Source organism: Rissa tridactyla, chromosome 4 (genome assembly GCF_028500815.1).
Source record: "Rissa tridactyla isolate bRisTri1 chromosome 4, bRisTri1.patW.cur.20221130, whole genome shotgun sequence".
NCBI classification, from domain to species: domain Eukaryota; kingdom Metazoa; phylum Chordata; class Aves; order Charadriiformes; family Laridae; genus Rissa; species Rissa tridactyla.
In genome coordinates, this window is record NC_071469.1 from 30,845,265 (window position 1) to 30,866,755 (window position 21,491).

Below are 21,491 nucleotides of genomic sequence, written 5' to 3' on the forward strand. Positions count from 1 at the left end.
AACTAACATGCAAGTGTATACCAGCATAATAAGGAATTTGAAGACGTGAATTAGTGGTGTGTTCATTGTTTCTTCATGAAAGCCTTTTTTTCTCTGATAATACAGAAAATTCTATTCCTTTTAATTACAGGGAACACAAGGAATGTGTATATGTATGCATACATGTATAAAATCATTCAAATGATCATGTCTATATTTTCTAGAACTTCTGGATTTATGTATGAAATAACTTGGTGGGGTTTTTCACACCCTGACTTCTTTTGTAAAAATTCTTAGAAGTCTAATGAGGGCTCATTGCTGGTAAACAAATGTATTTTTGGTAGAGTTTTGGAAATTACTTCTTGAATCAGCTGTGTAAGTACTGGGTAAATCAGCTGGGTTTTTTTCAGAAAGAGGTTTCTTTTTCTTAGGAATGCAAAGAAGTTCTCTCTTCTAAGGAGGGAACAGGTGAAACTGATTTGTTACTGATTGATTCTGACTCTCCTCTGTGTTTTTTAGAATGTGATTCCTCACTCATGCACAACCTAGCCTATAGAAGTAGATGAGCAGTTCTAGATACTATTATATCTATTTAGATACTGTCTAGATACAGGGTAAAGATTTTTCCTGCTTTTAGCCAGTATTTCCCCAGCATATTATCCATCGGCTAGACACTTTATATATTTCGGTTCTTGTCTTCTAGAGAATTTTTCCACTTCTGAGGGCAGCAAGTCATATTTAATAGGTGTTTACAGTTGCCCATATCATCTATGTTGAAGAGCTTCTTCAAGATATTAGTTGAACCTCCACACAGTCATGGCCCTTGGGAAGGAAACTGAGTGACAAGAAATCAAGCAGGTCAAGTGCTTCTTAGTACACAGTCCTGACCCTGGGCAGGAAGTTTGTAGGCTACTTAGAGGCCATTATATGAGCAGCTCTGGAAATACATTACTCTTCTGATCATCCCTCTTATTCTTCAGACGTAATTTATAACTGTGCTGTAGACATTGAATCATTCTCACTTCACATATTCCTTAAAAGAAAATTAGTTTCTCAAGTCATACCATATTTCCTCTGTGTACGTTAGGAAAGATATTTTTGTGCACACATATACTCTAGAGGTGAGAGGGAAAACAGCAATTGCTGAAGTATGTTAAACAGCGGCCAGAGGAGTGTCTTCAATCCTAAAAAAGACTATAAGACATGTTAAAGATGCCACTTGATATTAAGTAGACATGAGACGTGGTGTAGGTCTAGGAAACCTCTGAAAACTACATACCTTTTTGTAATATTTATTGCTGAGGATAGAAAGTCCTACAGAAGTACCTCATATAAAGTTAAAACATAGGCTTCTAATCTATTTTTAAGCTGCTTCTATTGTTAATGGAAGCTGGTGGATTTAAGCACTATAATTTGATACAATATGGTACGGTAAATCAATACCATATAGGAATTCAGATATCATTTATGCCTACATTATCGCCGTCCCTTCGTTGCAGTAGTAGAGAGAGAAGGGAAAATTGGAGAATTGCTGTGCTTGGTTGTAGGTGTTGGAGATGCCAAGGAAGGAGCAGAGGCAATGATACATTGCTCATGTTTTGAGCCTCAATGACTGCCTCAAGGTTTTACATCTGCTCAATATATAGTGTTGCTTCAGGACCACACTCTTCTCTCTCCCACCTATTTTAATAATTTTGCTCACTCCCTATACATCCATCAGTCGTTCCCCTGTGACTGACTTTCCCTATTTGCCCTTTTCCCAGACCACAGGCTCATAGGGAAAACTTCTTGCAACAAAAGCAGCAGTGTTTGTTGATTGTGAGGCTGTGGTTTCTGCTGACATTTTCAATGACAAGTTGGCATCTTGTGACCTCTAATAAATGACATATAATAAATTGGCAGGTGATAAGTCTCTTAGCTGGTAGGCAGGATGGCTCTTTGCATTTTCAAGCGAGTCTTGAAACAGAAAAAGGCTAAAAACTCTCCCCTGCATGTAGTGAAACTGGAGATTCCTTTCTGCAGGCCTTTAAGGTCAGCTTTATTCTTGGGAGGGGTTCGGGCCACAAGTCAGACAAGCTGTAGATTTTTAACGAGGATAATACCAATGTACTCTGCAACGTAAGGTAAGTTAGGAATTTAGGAAGAAGATAAGTTACGCTTTTCTTCCAAAGAGCTAGCCATATAGTTGCTTCTCCCGTTGGCTAGCATATGTGCTAAGAAAGAGTAGGAGAGAGGTGGCACACCTACGTGTTGTGCACTAAGGGTTTTGTTTATTGCACTCTTACTCAGTTTGGCACTAGACAACAAATTGCAATTTATGGACCAACAAAGTCTTAATTTTACTTGTTATATATAATAATATATACAGTAATTTCCTATTAACTCTGTATAAGCATGCAGAAACACTTTTTCAAACAGTCCTTTTTTTACCAAGCCCATTTTATTTATCAGTAGGCATTCAGGAATTCAGTTGGTTTTATCTCTGAGTCCACATAGCACTACGAAGACTTGACTAAGTGGGTGTACAGAAGGGGTACCGAACGTGGCAAGGAAACAAAGCAGTAGTCCCTGAGAAATGCTGAAAAATCCCTGAGTCCCTGAGAAATACATCAGAATTGTCTTTTCTTGTGCCTGTTTTTCAGTCCTCAGGCTCAACAGCTGAGTCAAATCCGCCATGTTAACGTAGTCTGCCTGCCTGCCTGGGGAAGAACGTGAGCAAAATGCCTTTAAAAGATTTCTGTGAATGTACAAAATGAAAGGAGTTTTTCTAGCTTCCACCTAGTGGTTAGTGAAATGTTTTGTTTTCTGAGATAGCCATCACTGTAACAGAACTTGAAGATACTTCCTTGATTTGAAGATTTTCATTAAATCAAAAGGAATCATTTAACATTTCTTTTTGGAAAACAATCTTTAAAAGGTACAAATCTGCAAAGAAGCAGTAAAATCTGCTGAGAATATACCCTCTCGACTACTGTACTGCCTGCTACTCACAAACGCTTTTCTGAAATCCTCTCTCTTTTTCAAAAGTTGCCTTGCTTTGTACCTTTAAAATTATCGGCACTTGGAAAAGCCTTGTTAAATCTGAAAGAAGTCCTGCTTTTCTTTAGACTTAACAGTGTTTCAGATACTGATTAAAAAGGGAACTCTCCCTTTATTCCCGAAGTCAGTAAGAAATATTATGGAAAATTGCGTTAACTCTTGCAAATCCCTCTACAACTATAAAAGTACAAATGAGATCGTCCCTGCTGTTTCAGTCAGGCCTATGAACCTCAGAGCAATAGGATATTTATAAGAAAATTCCAGACATAGCAGTGGTGCCGTGATCCATATGACCCAAAGTTTCCAGTCTTTGTCTATCCTCCTGTCTTTAAGGAAAAACAGAGGGGCATAAAATGAAAACTTGGAAGATCACAAATCATTGTTATGACTCATTATAATGAATGATTTGTGCATTACTTTATGGAGTAGTTAGGTTGAGTTTGGGGGAAAAAAGAAACCTTCCTTTTTAATTTTCACCACTTTATGCCAATTTTCAAGCAACTGTCTTTCCTAAAATAACAACACTCTTTTTTTCCACACTATCCTGGATAACTAGTGAGCTTTTTCAGCTGGGAGAGTGTGTTGTGATATAAAGGTGCAGCCTTGCACGGCTGTTGTCAAAAGCCTGTTAGTGTTTCCATTACAGCATTACGTCTAATTTTCTGGTGTTTAAAACTGGGCCATAAAATACTTGAACTTTGGTAGTTTTCAAAATGTATTTACAAATAAGAAAAAAAATCTCATTGGGTGGGGCTTTTTAGCTCTGCAAAAAAAATAGTATCCTTACAGCTTTGTAGCAACTGTGATTCACAGTTTTGGATACTCAAAATTAGTCTTCTGACCACAGCATACAGCCTGGATTCTAGATTCTTCTGAGTTTTGTCTGGCATTATTTTTTGTTGTTAACTATTAATAGTATAAGAGTTATTAGAAAAATAAAAATAAATCTACTGAAGTCTGAAAATAATTGCTGTTTTTCCACTACAATGCATTTGGGAGAACTCATCTTTATTTTTGCAATATTTTCATGCAGTGGGGTGTATTCCCAGGTGTCAAAGGTTTCTTTTCACTTCCTAGGATAAATTTTAATGTTACACAAAAAATTTGCTGAAAGTGTGGTTATGTATCTGTGGACTCTGAAGGATATTGGCAAGCCACCATTGCAAGGCAGAGCAACCTTTCCTTAAAGTTATGGGATTACAGTTTTGGTTTGCTTTTTACGGAGGGAAGTGCATTATTTCAGGTAAATTGTATTACAGAAAGCAAGAGTGTTCCAATATTTTACTAGTTTCGCTTTAAGTCACCACAGCAGAGAAAGCCATAGCGCTTCAGAGGAAATTTCGTCCTTAACTTGCCTTGTTATGCCCTACTGTATGTTAAGAATTGCTGAGGTCGCTCAGCGCTGGCTGATAATGAATTCCATATAAGCTGTAATATTGGGGCACAGCTGGGTGGGTAAGAGTTGAGTTTCAGTCTTTAACTCAGAATTTCCTCATTTTACTAGTTTCATTTCAAAAGGTAATGCTACTTTAGAGGTGAACGATTTCTGTCGCTTAGCCATACAATCTAAGAGAAAAAAGTCATTTTTACATGGAATCACCATATGCATAGTAGGTAAAGTCTACGTTACGTATATTAGCTGTTAGTCATTAAAAATGGTTTGTCTGTTAACAAGAAAGGGCATGTGAGTTAAGGTTTTCAAATGGGGGGCATTTAGCTGTGCTTTCCAGTAGAGTAAATCTTGTTGTATCCCTTCCGCTATTTTAAAAATCTCAGCCACAATATCTTAATGCAATTTTTTCCCTTTTAAATATTTTCCAGTATGAGCATAGGAGGTTGGGTGAACACTCAAAACTAACATGTCTTTCAACAACTCACAATTTGATTTTGGCTATTTTCCACTGAAAATGAGTTTGGATTTCTGTATTTGACCATTTCTTTCCTTTGGGAGAAAAGATATTTCTGGTTATCTTTCCTACTTTAACCTTAGGGAGCAAGTCTAATGTATGCTTCATTGCGGTTTGCAAATTTTTGATGCTAAATCACTTTAATACTAAAAAAAAAAAAATACACTAAGCTATGATGAGACTGATCTCATCAAAGAACTTAAAATGCTAATGAATACTGAAAAGTATGGAACAATTCTCAAAAAAATCCTCCCCCAAAATCTTCTGGCCACAAAGCCGCAACAATTTTCCTGCCTTTTCAAAAAGAAAAGTGCTGTGGGATCACCATAGGGGACACTGACATCAAAGCTTTGTGGAGAAAGCTATGTAGAAGTACTTGGCTCTTTGTATAGGAATTGTTGAAGAAAAAAGTGACTTTTTCCTGCAGGATATCTATCTTAATTACATTTTCCTAAACTGGAGGAGTTTTAGAACAATGCTTATTGTTTGTATTTCAGGTATTGCCCAGTAATGACCAGTAGTAATTATTTATTTGAAGCCTTCCTGTGGCTTATCAGATACATGTTTTATTTTACAAAGCGGCATTAAGATTTGCCTTTATAACTTTCTAAAGTAATAGAGAATACCCTTACTTTTTAAAGACAGCAACATTATTCCTCTAATCTGATATCATTGATACTAAAACAATCTTAACTGATAGGTGAAGTTTTCCTACTTACATTAGAATTTTGCAAAGGCTCCAATTTGCAGAGACTCAGTAATGGATTCGTAGATTGCAGTAAGTAATGTCACAGGACACAAGAATGGCTCTGCGGGGTTAGTTTAAAGGTCCATCTAGTCCAGCCAAGAGAGGTCAAGAGAGGATATACATTTTTGTAATAGAAGTTAAACTGAGATAAGAAACTGGACAGTTTTTAAGCAGACACACGGTACACGCTGAAATCAGCCAAACCGCATTCTCATTTTTCCATTAATTGAGACGGGATACTGGGGGCTTTATGTAATATAATCTAATATCTGATTTCTTGTGAAATCTCTTCTAGTCATTAGTTTATATTCCTCATCACTTTGTCTGTTTTTTCTCTATAAGCTGTTTCAAGGGAAAATGTACAAGACTTTATCCAAAACTAATGAAAACCAGACTTCTGTTGATGTATTTATTAGGCCATGAGTGACTACCTATATTTAAAATCATAAAAATAACTCCATCATCTCTGACAATACAAAATTATTCCTTATGGTGCTATTTCCAATGATTTGACCAGTTTAGATATGGGGCAAAAAAATCCATAGATTCTGGGGGGCTGTTTTTAGTTAGGCAATAGAGATTACAGGAGATTTCAGAAATAAACTATCACTGTGAAAAACAAAAGGCTGGCTTTACCATAACTGGTTTCTGCAGATTCTTTCACCAGTGTAACTAAGTGCTTTATACACAAGAAGATGTAGACAAAAAACACAAGCAGTGTTTAAATTGACCTATTACTTTTACAGTGGTCACTTCCGAGCTGATCTTACCTTTGTATGATCATTAAGTTCACACATATTGCATGGTCTTTCACACAAAATATTGTGTGATCTTTCAAATATAGCTGTCTCTTTATGATCGTCGCTGTCATCTTGAATTGCGCGCAGCAGTTGTATCCAGGCAGCCAAAGCAAAGTTTCAAGGACAAAATTGTACCTTCGAGGTATCCAGAACACTGGCAGAGAGGCCAGCGGAGCCATTCCTGCCCTGGCAGGACTTGTAGATAGGCTTTTCAGCCAGAAGAATATTGGAGCGATTTCTAAAGGATAATAAAAATGTGTGCTGCTTGCAGGTCCATAAAAAGGAGGAAATGCTGGTACTTGGCGAGGAGCTCGCGGAAGCCCACAGCTGCCAGTTGTATCTGGGACCCCAGAAACACAAGGGAAGCTGGGGACTGAAGATAGGGAATCTTGTGCATGTGGAATAGGTGGGGAAGACACCAGCCCAGAGCCTCACTTCACCTCGCTATGAAACATGCAAGCGTTCTCAGTATTTTCATTCTTGGAAAAAAAAGAGAACTTGTGCAACATCATAGCTACGAGTATGCGTGATGTTTCCCTGAAAAGTTTTTAGTGTGGAATGAAAAAATTGTAGTTTTCACTGCATTTTTTGTTGTTGTTTTGAATTCCCCCTCCACACATACACACTCATTGATGAAATTAGATTATTAAAAATATTTAAGGTTTGAACTTAGTTTCTGCTGTATTTCTTTCTTGGGAAGGCATTAAATGATTTGTATGTAACTGCTTTGACTAATTATTTTTGTTATTCATTAGCAAAATTACCGGAGTAGATTATCATGAAACAGTTACATAGGTTAATTTGAGCTCCTTTTGGTTAAGTTTATTTTTGTTAAATATTCTCTTCTAAAACTACATGTAAAGGAAAACTTTCTGACATTATAGCTACTGTATGCTTCTCCCATGCATATAATGGAAAAATTACTATGGGAGAAAAAAGTAGAATAGTTCTTCATTAGTAGCTGGCATAATACAACTTTCATTTCTAAAACAATTTATTACACTCTTGGTATACGTAGTACTGCTTTATACTGGTATTTCTGATGGAATGATGTGCTGCTTAGCTTGAATATAAAAACAAGAGATAGAGGAAAGTGATCTACAAAAGAAACTGGAAGTACAGGAAAGATGAAGTTCTTTTTCTGTTTAGTGTACTTTTGTCTGGTCTAAGAGTAAGACTCACATTCAGAGAACCAACCGAGAGAACCAGTGGACCACCTAACCCATTTTGTCATATTTAGGACTTTGCTGTTTCTCTGTTCAATGATGCAGTTCATTCAGGGAAAATATTTTCAAAAAATTGTAAGCTCAGAGTCAGCCACTCACAGGATTTTTTCATCATTGAGGCTCAAAGAGTTTAGACCAATTGCTTTATGAGAGTTTAGAAAAGTGGCTTTTAACTAACCTAAAGGAAGGTGGCAGCTGATTGTGATCTTATTGGATTCAAATTTTGATCAGAATAGCCAAGCTGTTCCATCTAAATTCTGCTGTAAATTGCTAAATTTGTTGTTGATTTGGCTCTAACTTTTAGTGTGAATGTACTCCTCCTTCAGATGTAGGTGTTTGCTTCTTTCTCACCCACTGGTGATGTTTCCTCCTTTTGCCCTACGTACATTTCATAGCAGTTTCTGAGATTTTTTTGTCGGAGATGAGTACAAATTGCTGGATAACCAATCAGATAGGGAAAGGACAGAAGAATGGATCAGAATTGCAATAAGGCAGAGGTCTGATGTGGAATGGAGAATTTATGAGTTGCAGTGTTTGATAAATACTTTGGTAAATGTGAGAATCCATCATGACTGTCATACTTGACATTCTAACTCACATAAAACTCATCTCTGCAGAGAATTTTGAATTTTCCGGGTATCTTTACCATATTTCCATTATTCTATTCCTTCTTTTCTTCTTCTTCTTCAAAAAAAACCCAAACATGTTCCTACAAAAGTCATAGAGGTAAAAAAACTAAAAAGTATCATGAATTCCAACAAAGTGGAATTAATTTAGCTGAATTTTCAAATTATTTTTGGTAATACTTCTCTACTCATGACTCTGGTTTATTACTTGTGAAGTAAATATGAACTGTATGAAAAATTCTGTGATTAGATGGAAGCAAATCTATGCCTGCTACCGAGAATGATTGGAATAAGTGTTCTTTGCCTCTTCTCTATGTTACTACTTTATTGTATTCTTATATGGTTTTTGCAGTTAAATAATCATCATAGCCATACTATAATACTTAAAATAGGACCTCGGCACTAGCAAAATTTATATCTTTGGCTTAAAATAATTAGGTTTTTTGTTTTGAAATCTAATATTTGGTTCTTCAACAGCTCATGTGATTTACTGTTAAAATAAGTGACAGAATTATACTCTCAATTTAGTTATTATCCTGTAAGTAACATAAGCAACTCAAAGAACTTCAGCCAAAAAGTTAAATAAATTATAGTATCAAGGTCCATTTTGCAGTGCAAAGTTTTGTATGAAAGCTAAGCATCAGTAGATAGCACTAACTAGTAGTAACACCTGAATAAATGTTTAAGTTAGCAAATCAAAATCTTTTTAAATTATAATGCAGTTATTTTTTATTATAAGCATGTGAACTGTTAAATAATGTATATTTATATAAAGCTTCAGACTATACATTTTTTATCAACTTATGCTGGTAGGGGTAACTACAGCTAGGAGTGTCTGGAATCATGGGAGTTATTGAAAGTGTAAAAAAGCTATAAGTGTTGTTTTCGGTTTTCCAGAGACTGTAAATTTATTTAAAAGTTGTTTTAAATTTAACATTGCACCGATAATTTAATTTGTTTTGTTGTTATGCCATATAACATTCTTCTTTTCTTTAAAGCATCTGAACACCTCAGTAGCTGAGATTATTTGCTTTGGTACTGCATAAAACCCAATCATGGAGAGAAATGTTAGGAGCTTTATTCAAAACAGAGTAGAACATACGACAAAAATCCTAGCGAGACGTGAAGAGAAGGAAAATACAGCTAAGACTGCCACTTGTTGGCAAGCACTGCAACATGGTATAAAGCCTGGTTCTCTGAGTCAGTGTTTTTCTTTCCCTCTGAACTTTGTGGTTGAGGAACTAGTCAGCAGCACTGTGTAAAAGCAGGAAGAAATTCTGGAATTTACGCATGAGGGTATAGTCTTTGCAAACCCAGCGGCAAGAATTTGGTGAGTCTAGTCTGCTCCACATCACATTGTGGTTGTCCTACATAGCTGGGATTTAACTGCTCACTATCTACTTGAATCTAGATATGAAAATACTGGTTTCCTCCTTTTAGATTTTAAGATGACTAAAATAATTTCAGCATGAATTGGAAATCTTTCTCCAGCCCAGATCAGTAAATAAAAGGGGGCAGATTGCTAGGTAACATTGTGGTGAACAGACTTTAAACTAAATACCTGGATACTGTAATGGCAGACGTCCACAAGACAACTTTGATGAGATGTTCAGCGAGCACGAACAAAACATTTAGCAACTGGTAGAGGGAGAGAGAAAAAACATTTATTTCATTTCTTCAGAAAGCACACACATCTGCTTGTTCTCCTACAGATACTGATTGTGTTAGAAAACACTACTTAGAGGACTTTTGCAATAGGAAGAGGGGCAGGAAAGCACCTTGTGGACTGAGGATTTTACAAAACTCGGAATAAAATACTGGCTATTATAAAACCAACAAGAACTGTAAGTTAGGCATTGGAAACAGATACATGTGTTTATGTAGAGTCATTGCTCCACAATATGACGTATCACTTGTTAAATGGTAAGTGGTTCAGAGAACTGATGAAAGGACTCAAACATCTTCTGCGTTGTGGGATTCCAAGCTGAGCCCGCTGAGAGTTCTCGATAAGGACTGTTACAACCATAAAAAAATGCTGTCTCTCATGCTATCAAAATAAGAATAATTTAAGTTTATTCATTTCATGAGTAGTAGTTTTAGTGCGGATTAGTGTGGATAAGTTAAAATATTTTCATGGGTTTAGATCATGCAGAGTTTTCAATGAAGATACAGCCTTTTGAACAGACCCCAAAACCTCAGATGGTTTTACATGATTTTGAGATCCCAACCATGTGTCTTCTGGATTGAACAGGGAAGGACACTGATGCTCTCTTCTTAAGCAATATCAGGACCTGTTTGTATCAAACAAAGCTACTGCAAAGGTTGTGTTCAGTCAAAGGAGGCATAAAAGACCAAGCCCATGACCCAAAAAGGGAGACTGTGAGGTCCCTCATGGCGTGGGAGCTGCAGGTGGGAACTGCGAGGAGGAGCCGAGAGGGCAGGCAGTAGGTGCTGGGGGTGGTCCCGGGTAGGAAGAGGTAACCGGGGGCCAAAGTGACTCCCACAGCTCTGTGAGCGTTCCCAGGGTCAGAGTGCTCGGTACCACAGCATTATGGCCAGAAAGCCAAGAAGCAGGAAAATGAGAGGGGAGGAAATGTAGCCTGACGATCATTTTTAGAGTGGTAAAGCTCTTGACAAACACGCAACGCATTGGAGTGTCCAGTGACTTCTGAGGGTTGTTGTATGCTAGTAGTGAGCAGCAGGTCGTTCATCCCAGCCCTGGAAAAGCCTCTCTGCTCATATGGCCCTTCAGCATGTCTCTGAACGCTCCCTGCGCCGCCTTCTTTTCAGACTTCAAAATGATAAATTAGATCAGAAGTTAATGCTCCGATTATATTCATAGGAGAATTTATCTTTTTTGTTCTAGCAAAGCTAAAAACATACAAGGCAGGCATCCAGCTTTCAAAAATGCATGAAATTCAGTGGTTTTATAATGCTTTTAGAAAGGAATGGATTCGAAGCAGAGAAAGCCATTATGTATCCCCCAGTTGTGTTCATTCCTCTAAACAATCATTAAAAACAGGCCAGGTTGTTTTTTGAAGTGAATGCTTTCACTCGTCTGTATTATTAAGATTGCTCATACAGACTGTTGCTGCCTCCAGAAAAAAGAACAAATATGTTTTTCAGCTCTTCCCTGAGCTTCTTATAACAAGTGCTGGTGATCAATTAGCTAGTTCATTAAAAAGTTATGAATTATTTTATTGAGGCAAGCAATTCTGAATCAAAGAACCCAATTCGCAGATCTAGGTTGAAGCACATAATTGGCATGTATTTTAGGATCGCTGTTAAAGCTATAAAAAAGATTTACTAGGGAAGGAATGGATCCAAAAACCCTAAAGGAAGGAATATGTTATTTGTGTGACTCAGTGTTACAAATGGACTCATTTAATACTAAGGTCTTATCTACATTAAAACAAAAAACTGAAATAAATGTAAACCTCCTTTGATTTAACTTCTTTAGCGAGAAGTTATCCTTCATCTGATACACATAAATTACACGTGGTATTATTGCATTTCTTCTGCTGTGATTTTCATTCCTGCTATCAAAGATGTATTTTTATTAAATCATTTAAATTTAGTTGAGAAGTCAACACTCTGTTAACTGTAAAACAAAATCGTATAAGTATGTTCAGCACGTTGTGGAGATCCACGGTGAGTCTGGGGTTGAAGCCCCAGTTCTACATAAAGTTGTGCGAGTGCGACTTACTGGGAAACCTTAGACACGTGCTAGGAGGACATGCTGGAGCATTTGCAGGGTGAAAGAGAGGAAAGGCACATTATTCAGAGGATCTTTTAGAAACAGCGATGCATAGTTCTGAGTTTACAAGTGGGCCAAATCTTGAAACTTAAGGAAAGGAGTTTGGGTTAAGAAAAAATTCATTTTTTAAATACTTGGGAAAAGTTATTTACTAGTGAGTTTTTGCAAGATTTCTTTAAGCAAAAGAAAGCAATTTTTGGTTTTCAACTGTGCGGTATAAATAATCAAGTCTTAAATATATTAAAATGTGCATAGAATCTACTTTCTGTTATAATTTTGATTGCTTGATTGCCACAATGTAAAAACTTCTGTAGCTGATATTACTGTTGGACTTTGTGTGATGGCAGTGAGGCATTTTTTTTGAACTATTAGCCTTCCCAGGGGTTCTTTTCAGACAAAATGTTATGCATCAGCTCTTATTTGAATGTAAGCCTATTGAATAGCATTCTCCACTCTGCCAACTTGGCAGCAAGTTCTTGTGCTAATAAAAGAGGTTACCCCAGATAGAGATCCCAGATGTGCCTGAACTACTTTTATTAGAACTATGGAGGGACTCAGTGTTTCCTTCTAACTGTTTTCAAAAAAGGTGTGGGCTTGCCTTCATAATTGCCCAAAGAATTGTATTACATCACTGGAAATTTTTTCCTCAAAGTGAATAAAATGTTGGATGTGTTAGCACAGAAGACAGATTAGGAAATACGGGTGTTCAAAACAACGCATGCCTTTTGCCACAATACAAACCTTGATTTGACCCTACCGAATTCTGTTGAGAGAGGGGAGAACATTGCTGTTTAACAGTGAGTTAAAAATACTTTTGTTTGTTACATATTGATGAGATTCAGTATCATCATTAGAGTAAGTAATAATAGATGTTTCTCAGAAGAGCGATATGCCTGTGGCATATGACGTTCTTGACTATAATGTCAGTTATTCCTTGAAACCGCTGAACGCTATTTGTTGTGTAGAATCATTATTGTACTTAGTGATAAAGCCAACTTAGTGATTGCCTGATACAGGGGTATTGTAGACAGAAATTGCTAAAATCAATATTCTATTTTTTTAGGTACTACATAGTGATTAGCAGATTAAAAAGAAGTTTTGTTGCTAAAACTGTATTCCAGATTTCTCCATGCTATTTACTTGAATGTGTTTGCTGTAGTTTTAAAACTGCAAGAAATAGGGTTATCTGACTGAGATTCTTAGTAAAATAATATAGTTTGTTAAACTCACTGCTGCTATCCATAAATCATAAATAAAGATGTTTACAATCTTAAATCATAATCTTGATTTTCCTTTCAAGGCCACAAGCTTCCTGTTGAAATCCTTATTGTTGTCAAAATGTGAATAGAGAAAACAAGGTTTTAATTAAAATAATTCATTGCTTGCTTTTATTGTGAATCTTATTATTAAATTATGAAAAATGAATGGTGCTCTAATTTCTGGTCATGTCTCTGGTTGATTTTTATTGTAATTGCATCAGATATAAAAAGAAAGAAACTGCACAGTGTATTCATTTCATAGTGAAACTCATGATAGTATTCCATTTCAGATTTTCAAAAACAGGGTTTGACTCAAAGACTGCCATTAGTTTCAATGGGCTTTGGATCAGGCACAGGGTTAACAGCTTATTTTTCAAACAACTAGAAAGAGGTGTAAATGTCAAAGGTGATAGCTATACTGTGAGTTCCATAAACTACAAAAAAAGTTACTACTAAAGCTCTATTTTTCTTTAGTTTAACAGCTTCTATGAAAACAGTGTTAATAAGTATATCAGGAACAGTATATAATAATGAATCAGATACACAAAAAAAAAAACTTTAAAACTCCTTTTATATAATAATTGGAAAGTTAAAAGTGACTTAAAATCCCTGACTTCTCATGCTGTGATGTAAATTGTATTTTTTTTAGGTTCCAAATTCAAAGAGGGAAAACTGATCCGACCGGTTACAAGAGCCTGGGGGACTGTTTTAGGACTATTTTCCAACGAGAAGGGTAAGAGTATATGTTTTTAAAATTGTCAATTTTATGTGACCTTTTTTAATCACCCATTTTCCAGACATTAGACCCTCTTTATATTCCACCCTTTTTTGCAATTGCCAGGATTTGGCAAACATGTAGTCTTACATAACGAGCACAATTTGAAAAGTCTTAGCGTTACTTACACTCACAAAACCAAATTTTGCTATTAGGATATGCTTAAAGACCACAATTCACAGCGGTGTAGAGACACCGGGGCAAACACTGCTTCAGTACTGGGAGCAGGATGGCCGCACCGGTGGAGTGCAGTATCTAGGCTCTTGTATCTTCTTGTCCTGGTTTTCTGAACTAGCTCAGCCTGAGCCATTAGCAGTTCAGTGAACTTCAGAACTTGTTTCCAAGCTCTGATGAACTAGCATTCCCGGTTAGCTGTGGTAGACAATGTTTCCAGGACCTGTGTGAGCAAAATTCCATGGCTTTTCAGTTTGACAGAATATGAAAAAGGATTTGTGGTCCTTACTCACCTGAATTGTACTGGTTTCAGAAGGTACCACTGCTCCAAGCCTGAGCACCTCTACGGGACTTGGGCTCTGATCCAGAAGGGCATTTAAATACATGCTTAATTTTATGAGCAGTCCAGTTAAAGCCAGTGAATGTAATGGGACTGATCATATGCTTAAAGTTAAGCCTGTTAGCCACAGGAGCTCTTCGGGAGCTAGCCTTTAATCAAGGTAACTCTAATTAGTAAATCCCAGCTTTGGGTAGCTGGCAGGCTTTCCATAAGAACTTTGTAAATACAATAGCAACGCATTTTTTATCCATATATTCATCAAAATTGAACTGTTCTTATATATACTGGCATAGATACCATGTGTGGAGGCAGCGTAGGTATAGTGAGGCACAGAGTTCTTGTGTCCACAAGCTGTACCGGAAGAACAGAGGTGAGACGAGCAGTGAAAATGAAGAACTAGACCAGTTTTGTTTCTTGTAGTGAGCTGTAGCTAAGCTACGTGACAGAAGTACTTAGGTATGGAACTGGATGGTTTGAATTGCTAAAGCCGGGAGATGTAGAGAAGTTTCATTAAGGTGTCGAGAGAGGGAATTGTCACATTTGCCCTTATCAGTGGTAAATTCACTTTTGATGAAAGATTAATGTTGTACGTTATCACTACGAGGCATTAAAAAGCATAACAGCTAAAAAGATTTCACAAAAAAATGATAATTTGTGACTTCTGGCGTTTTCTAAGCTGAGTATATGTTAATTTTTATTGCTTCTCAAAAGAAAACTATGTTTTTGTAATAGGAAAGTATTAATATTTGCAATCATGTCAATCTTTTTCAATATGGAACTAGTTTCAATATTTAAGTCAGTGAGCATGAAAATGCTATTTATCTCATTGAAACTCATTGGTATTTTTATTTTGTTGAACTAGTCACAAAATGTAAAATTAAGAATGGGTAGACATGTTGGAGAATGAATCTAAATCAAGACGCAGCTTCCAAGTTAATTGATGTTAGGGTCTTATTTTATTACCTACATTATTATATTGTGTAAATGTGTATTTGTACGACCTGCATGTATACAATAGTAGCAGGACACTGCAAACTTCAAGGTACCATACAAAACACAATTCCCTTACTATTTGGGGGAGGGGTAGAAGGAAATGACTCCTCTGTTTCAGTTGTTTTACATGTTGTGCTTTTCAAGTGCTTTTCAGAGATACAGCTATCACTTATTCTACGGATTTGATTCCATTATTATTTTCCTGGTATTCAGGCAGTGTACTGCCTAACACACATAAACTGTTTCACTGTGGAGAAACAATGAAGGGTCTGAGCACAGTAGTCACTTGTGAATGAACTTCAGAAAGGAGAAATTCAGATTGTTGGCTTGTTTTGTTGTTGGTTTTTTTTTGCTGTAGAATGCTTGTGCCCCAATACTGGAACCAAACCAGAATTTTTTTTTTTTATATTTATATCAAGGCAAGACTCTCTAAGCAGGAAAAGAAGGTGATTACATGAAATTATGATAGATTTAAATCACAATTTAGCAGTGGATTGCACTAAATTTCTGTCGAGCTAGAGCTAATAGAGTTTTACTTGCCTGTTGCAAAAGCAGTCAACACTGATCTAAACAAAAAGCAAATTCTATGAATACCTGCTTTTCTCCAGGACATTAGACAGAGGCAGAAGGTCACATTTGAACAGTCACCAATAGTAAACACTAGGAAAAAAGGACACGAAGAATCTCTGATTCAAGGTAATCTTAAATTTTGGCTAAAAATATAAAAAGTAATCAACTAATCCTGAAAAACCTGTTTCAGTCCATGAGTCTTGCATTCCCATTTGTACAAGTTGTCCAGTGATTTTGACACTTGTGAGGGAGGTGAGAGAGGTGACTGTGAAGTATTTTAGTTAGTGGAAACCTTGAATCCTGATTACCCCCTCCTTGGATGACCACAAAAATATGCGAAAGAGAGCACCAAGAAAGAGTGCTCACATTTATATACCAAGCAGACAAAAACAATTTATGAGATGTTCAGATTCAGGTGTGTAAATCTGGGAGAAGGGTATAAGAAATTCATTCATGCCCCTTGCTTATTTCATACTGGCAATATGAAATACCCCCATCAGTGTGTGCCATTTTTAAAGTCATTTTCTGAAATATCTAATTCAGTGTACACTGACTATAAGGAGTCTAGGTATCTCTCTCCAGCACTCAGAATTCCCTACTGGCATATGTGATTTTATGTTAAGTTGACTACAGAACAAACTAATTAAATAAAGGAACATAGTGGGAAAAGAAATGTTACTAATGGCCCGCTCCTGAAAATGATTACATTTGGGAATAGTGCTTATGCTCATTTGTACTTATTTTTTCAATAGTAGCAACCACATGGAGATAGAACGTCAGAGTCCACTTCAGACAAGACACTTCCTAATGCCTTATTTTTTTTCACCTTGTTATGTTGAGGTTAAGTATGCAGAACTAGCTTAGGATGTACTTATTTTTATGAATACATATGCAAATGTTTCATTTGCTGCAATGCCTCTTACTGAAAATTAACCGGTATTATGTTACTACAGTATCACAGTAGCAACTTCATTGAAAGTTTCTTCATGACAAGTAATGGCCAGGATCTCTTTAACCATGCCTCTGATTTTCTCCTCATTTTAGTGAAAAGGACAGAAGAAATATTTCCAGTCTAACCACTAATACAACATCATCCTTTTCAAAGAATCTGAAGACTCCTTTATCTTCACAAAATACTAGAAATTTCTTAACCAAAAAAACCACACAAAAAAAAAAAGCCCTACAAAAGCTCCCTTCCCCCAGACTTTGAGCAGCTCTTTAGAGGAAATAAATTTTCTCCATGGGGAATTAAATTCTTCAAAGAAGGATCCATCCCTTGAACTCTTTTCTTGTCTTACAAGAAAATGGGAGCCACAAAACATAAAATTTAATTGAGACTCACTAAAGGAAGGCCCAGTCGAGCAGAGCATTAAAGGTCACATAGCTTTCTATTAAAGGGAGGCAGTAATATTAACTTCAGGGCTTTTGGGAACTTGTGTTGGGAGCATCCAGTCTCTGCCAATTGCACGGGGGCTGCAGCGATACGAATCCTCTCAGGTGGTGAGCAACCTCTGCTCAGCTGGATTCACTAGGAGCCATGCGTCCAAACTTCTCTGGTTTCGCTTATGAGATGATGCATGAATTGACAGATCTTTGACAGCAGAGGTAAACCCACCAGGAGCATATCTGTTTATTGAGGAGTGACAGCTTTATAGCCAACATAAAAATAATCTCATGTTTATTGGAGAAAATGTTTGGATACAGGATTAACTGAAACCATTAATAGAGAAAACTTTTAGTTCTTAGATCCTACAAATAAGATGTTAGATTGCATTAAATGATCGATTTTTGTATCTTTGTCATCTTTACTGCATTTGTACTCACTTGCTTTTTTTTCGATAATGACTTAGGTTTGAATATGAAATGTAAGAATAAACCAACAGTCTAGCTGAATGTATATGTTGCATTTATATTAAAGACACGTGGTGTTGTGTCTCGTATTAAGAATGGAAAATTATGCCCATCTGCACTGTCTTAATTTGCAGTTACAGCATTAAAATGATGGATGCTGTTATTTTGAGTCTGTAAACAACTTTGTTTTTATAAACTTGGATTTTCATGGGCTCATAATTTTAACAGTAAATGTTCTGGGTTACAGTTGGCTTTTTTGGTAGGCTCGCAGTCAAGAAACCTGTTACTCTCTCATTCATTGGTTAAATCGCCTGAAATAGAAAGGGTAGTAGCGTCCCGTTTCCAGTTTTTCAACTGAATACTTGAATAAGTTACACTTTAAAGTTCTGTTAGCCTTTCTTAGAACTAGATGGTCCTGGGAAAGTGCAAAACACAATTGTCGTTGATCATTTGAGACTTCATTACTTCTACCGAGTTATTTAATTATTTATGTTTAATTTGGTTTGGGAAGGAGCAATTACCTCCATGTTTACACAGCCCAATAGCTTTATAATTATTCCTGTCTTGTTCTCAGCACCGCCTTACTACTCTCTTATACCTATAATTGTCTGTAGGACCACACACCTTTTTTTTAATAAGCAACACCCTGACTCATACGTTAGTGGGATTAGGTTATAAAGCTGCACAAAACTTGTCAGCTATGGGTGGAGTAGGTGGGAGAACAGCCAAGACTAAGCAGGAGCTGGATGAGTGCGGAGTTGTCAGCAAACACGCAGAAGCTGGAGGGCTCCTGGTTTACGTGATATCAGCGATCGTTCATCAATTAAGGAATTTGCTAGCACTCTCCTTTGTCCTGGCTCTGTCCGTAGGCTGTCTGTGGTGGTAACAAGTGCTTGAGAGGCTACAGCAGTGCTCTCCAGGCCTGGCTCTCCCAGCTGGCTGCAGATGATACTCTGCTGATTCTAATTGCCAGCAGGTCAGGGAAGGAGACTTGCAGGATTGCCAGCCCTGCAGGCAAGCACCGGCCTCTGGCGCTCGCCAGCAATCATCACCGCCTGTTCCTGGGGCCCAGCTGGATGTGTGCTCTTCCAACTGGGCTGAGGAGACCTATCAGAAGGCTGCCAAATAAGTGTTATACAAGATACAAATACTTGGCTACCCTGCGCCTGAATCCTTCAATGAAATTGCTGACCAGGGAAGTGTGACATGGCCAGTCATGCCAAAAATCCCTTTTCCCAGAGAGCAGTTATGAAGCAGAGATTCATTTCCACTTACTGGAGGCATAAATTCCTGTGGTATCAGAAGACCAGACTTTAGGCTCTGCTTTAAGTACTCTGAGGCAAGCAGAAGTGGTAGATTAAGATGTTATTTCCCCCCACAGCTATCTGCCTCACTCTTTGGTTTCTTGTTGGCACTTCATACCAGGAGAAGCAGAAGTGAACGTGGATCTATATTTTCTTGCTACCTTCAAGAATCTTGTTTCTTAGTAAAGACCTGCCTGCACTGCCAGTTTCAGAGACTGTGATCTTGCAAACTGAAGTACAGGCACCTTTTCTCTTCTGCAGCCGCTATAGGAACAGTAACCTCCACCTGAACACCGAGGAAGGTCTGCTAGCACTTGTATTTCAGAAGTATCTGTACACAGATCCATGTCTTTTTAGTCCTACGGGTCTGCCTCACCACTTACAAACTCATAATACATGTAAAAGCCTTGCTAAAATGAGACTGAAGGCACAAAAAAGGGCACTGCAGTACTAAAATGTCTATCTGTATCTGTCCTGATGCATCCCCATAGTCCATAGTATATTGCTAATTTTTCTTCTGTTTATGCCACACATTGTAGAATTATTCTGTGGGTCACATTATGCTACATTACCATCTTCCTGCCATACTATTACGTCTATTGCAGACTTCACTAAAAACCCGTGATTTAGAGTACCAGAAGTAACTATCATGTTCCTGTGTGAAATAATATCACCTGAAACATAAAGTGTCAGTTAAGCGTTTATAACACCTTGCTGAATTGGGAACGGCAACTGAAATTGTGAAGGACAGTGTGTTGGCTTAAACTGTGAACCTGTGTGAAATCTGTTGGCTTTTGTGGATAAATTTAAAGTCTTAGAGCTGAATCTTTGAACCCTTGTGCTTGCTTTGCATATCTTTAAAAAAGAAATGCTCAGTGTTAGGAAAGCTAGTATTTGCATATTTTCAGGGAGCCGTGAGCTTGCAAGATTTAGGTAGGGACGTGACAAATTCTCGTATTACATAATTAAAATTACCAACTGTTTAACCTGTCCACTTACTTTTGGAAGTAAGTGATTCCATTTTCTTTGCCATTTTTTCTGTTGGTTCCAGTTCCTCTACAGGCAAACCACGACACTCCTCAGCAAGCGCTCTCACGCCCGTGCAGTTTAGAAGATGGAATTCACATGGCCCTGTGGGGAATGGGCCTCACAGATCTGCAGTGAAAGGGAAAAAAAATGCCTTAGCATAGACTTTAGGTGCCACACAATAAAAGAATTTAAGAATTTCTTCTGGGTAATTAGCAAGAGTTCCTTCTTCATAATCTATCACATATATATGCAGAGTAATAGATCTGTTTTGCCTGTTACAGTTCTTGTGCCACTTACTCTTACTTTACCCCCATGTCTTACTCTACATTGACCTACGTGCAATATCTGGTCTTACTGTTTTCAGTTTCATTTAGTTGTCTATAGCTTGTTTGGACTTGTGTCTTAAAACCGCCATTTTTGTTCTTACTCTGAATGGGTGCTGAGCCATAAAATTTCAATTATGGTACAGCCTTGAGTAAAACCATCATTAAGAGTGCTTTCAAGATTAGAGAAGAGGAAGGCACAAAATTTGACTGACAGAATTTTCCTGGTAATTTATTTTAAGATTGTGGTGTATATTATGCTCACAAAGTTTTAGATCAAATATGGTCACAAAGGAGACATCTTTTGTGTATCTATATGAAGGTGATGTGCACTCTGCTCTCTTTTGTAAATAAACATTCACATTTGATAATTCAATTTTGTCTCATTTCCCAATGAAGACAGCAAAAAGCTCAGGAAATCGTTATGCCTCATTATGTTTTGAAATGTGTGTACGTATGTGTATGCATGCCTATTTATAAAATGCTCATGCGTTCGCTCAGTCACTAAGTAGATAAAAATTAACCAGTTCATAATCCAGTGAAGTTTTGCCAACAATCCCAGTCATGAAACAAAGATGATACTTGTTCTTTTGACCTATAGGACTCAAAACACTTCACGGAAGAAGGAAGTACCATTCTCTCAACTGTACTGGTGGGGATACTGGGGTGTAAAGTGCCAGGGAGTTGAGTAGATCTGGAGTGGAGCATGCACACGTGGTTCTCATGGAGCAGCCTGATACCATGTCATTTGTTTGCCCCATGGTACAATGTTAATATCAGAGCTGTGAGGA

The 21,491-nt window shown here is 37.3% G+C and overlaps 1 protein-coding gene across 7 annotated transcripts in view; it reads left to right on the forward strand.

Annotated features, from left to right (window-relative positions):
- SLC25A21 (solute carrier family 25 member 21) overlaps window positions 1–21,491 on the forward strand; it is a 261,829-nt gene that overhangs the window by 179,959 nt on the left and 60,379 nt on the right. For all 7 annotated transcript variants that reach the window (XM_054200350.1, XM_054200349.1, XM_054200351.1 and 4 more), the window contains one exon: window positions 13,991–14,074. In XM_054200350.1, coding sequence (XP_054056325.1) covers window positions 13,991–14,074 — 84 coding nt within the window. The remainder of the gene's footprint in view (window positions 1–13,990; window positions 14,075–21,491) is intronic.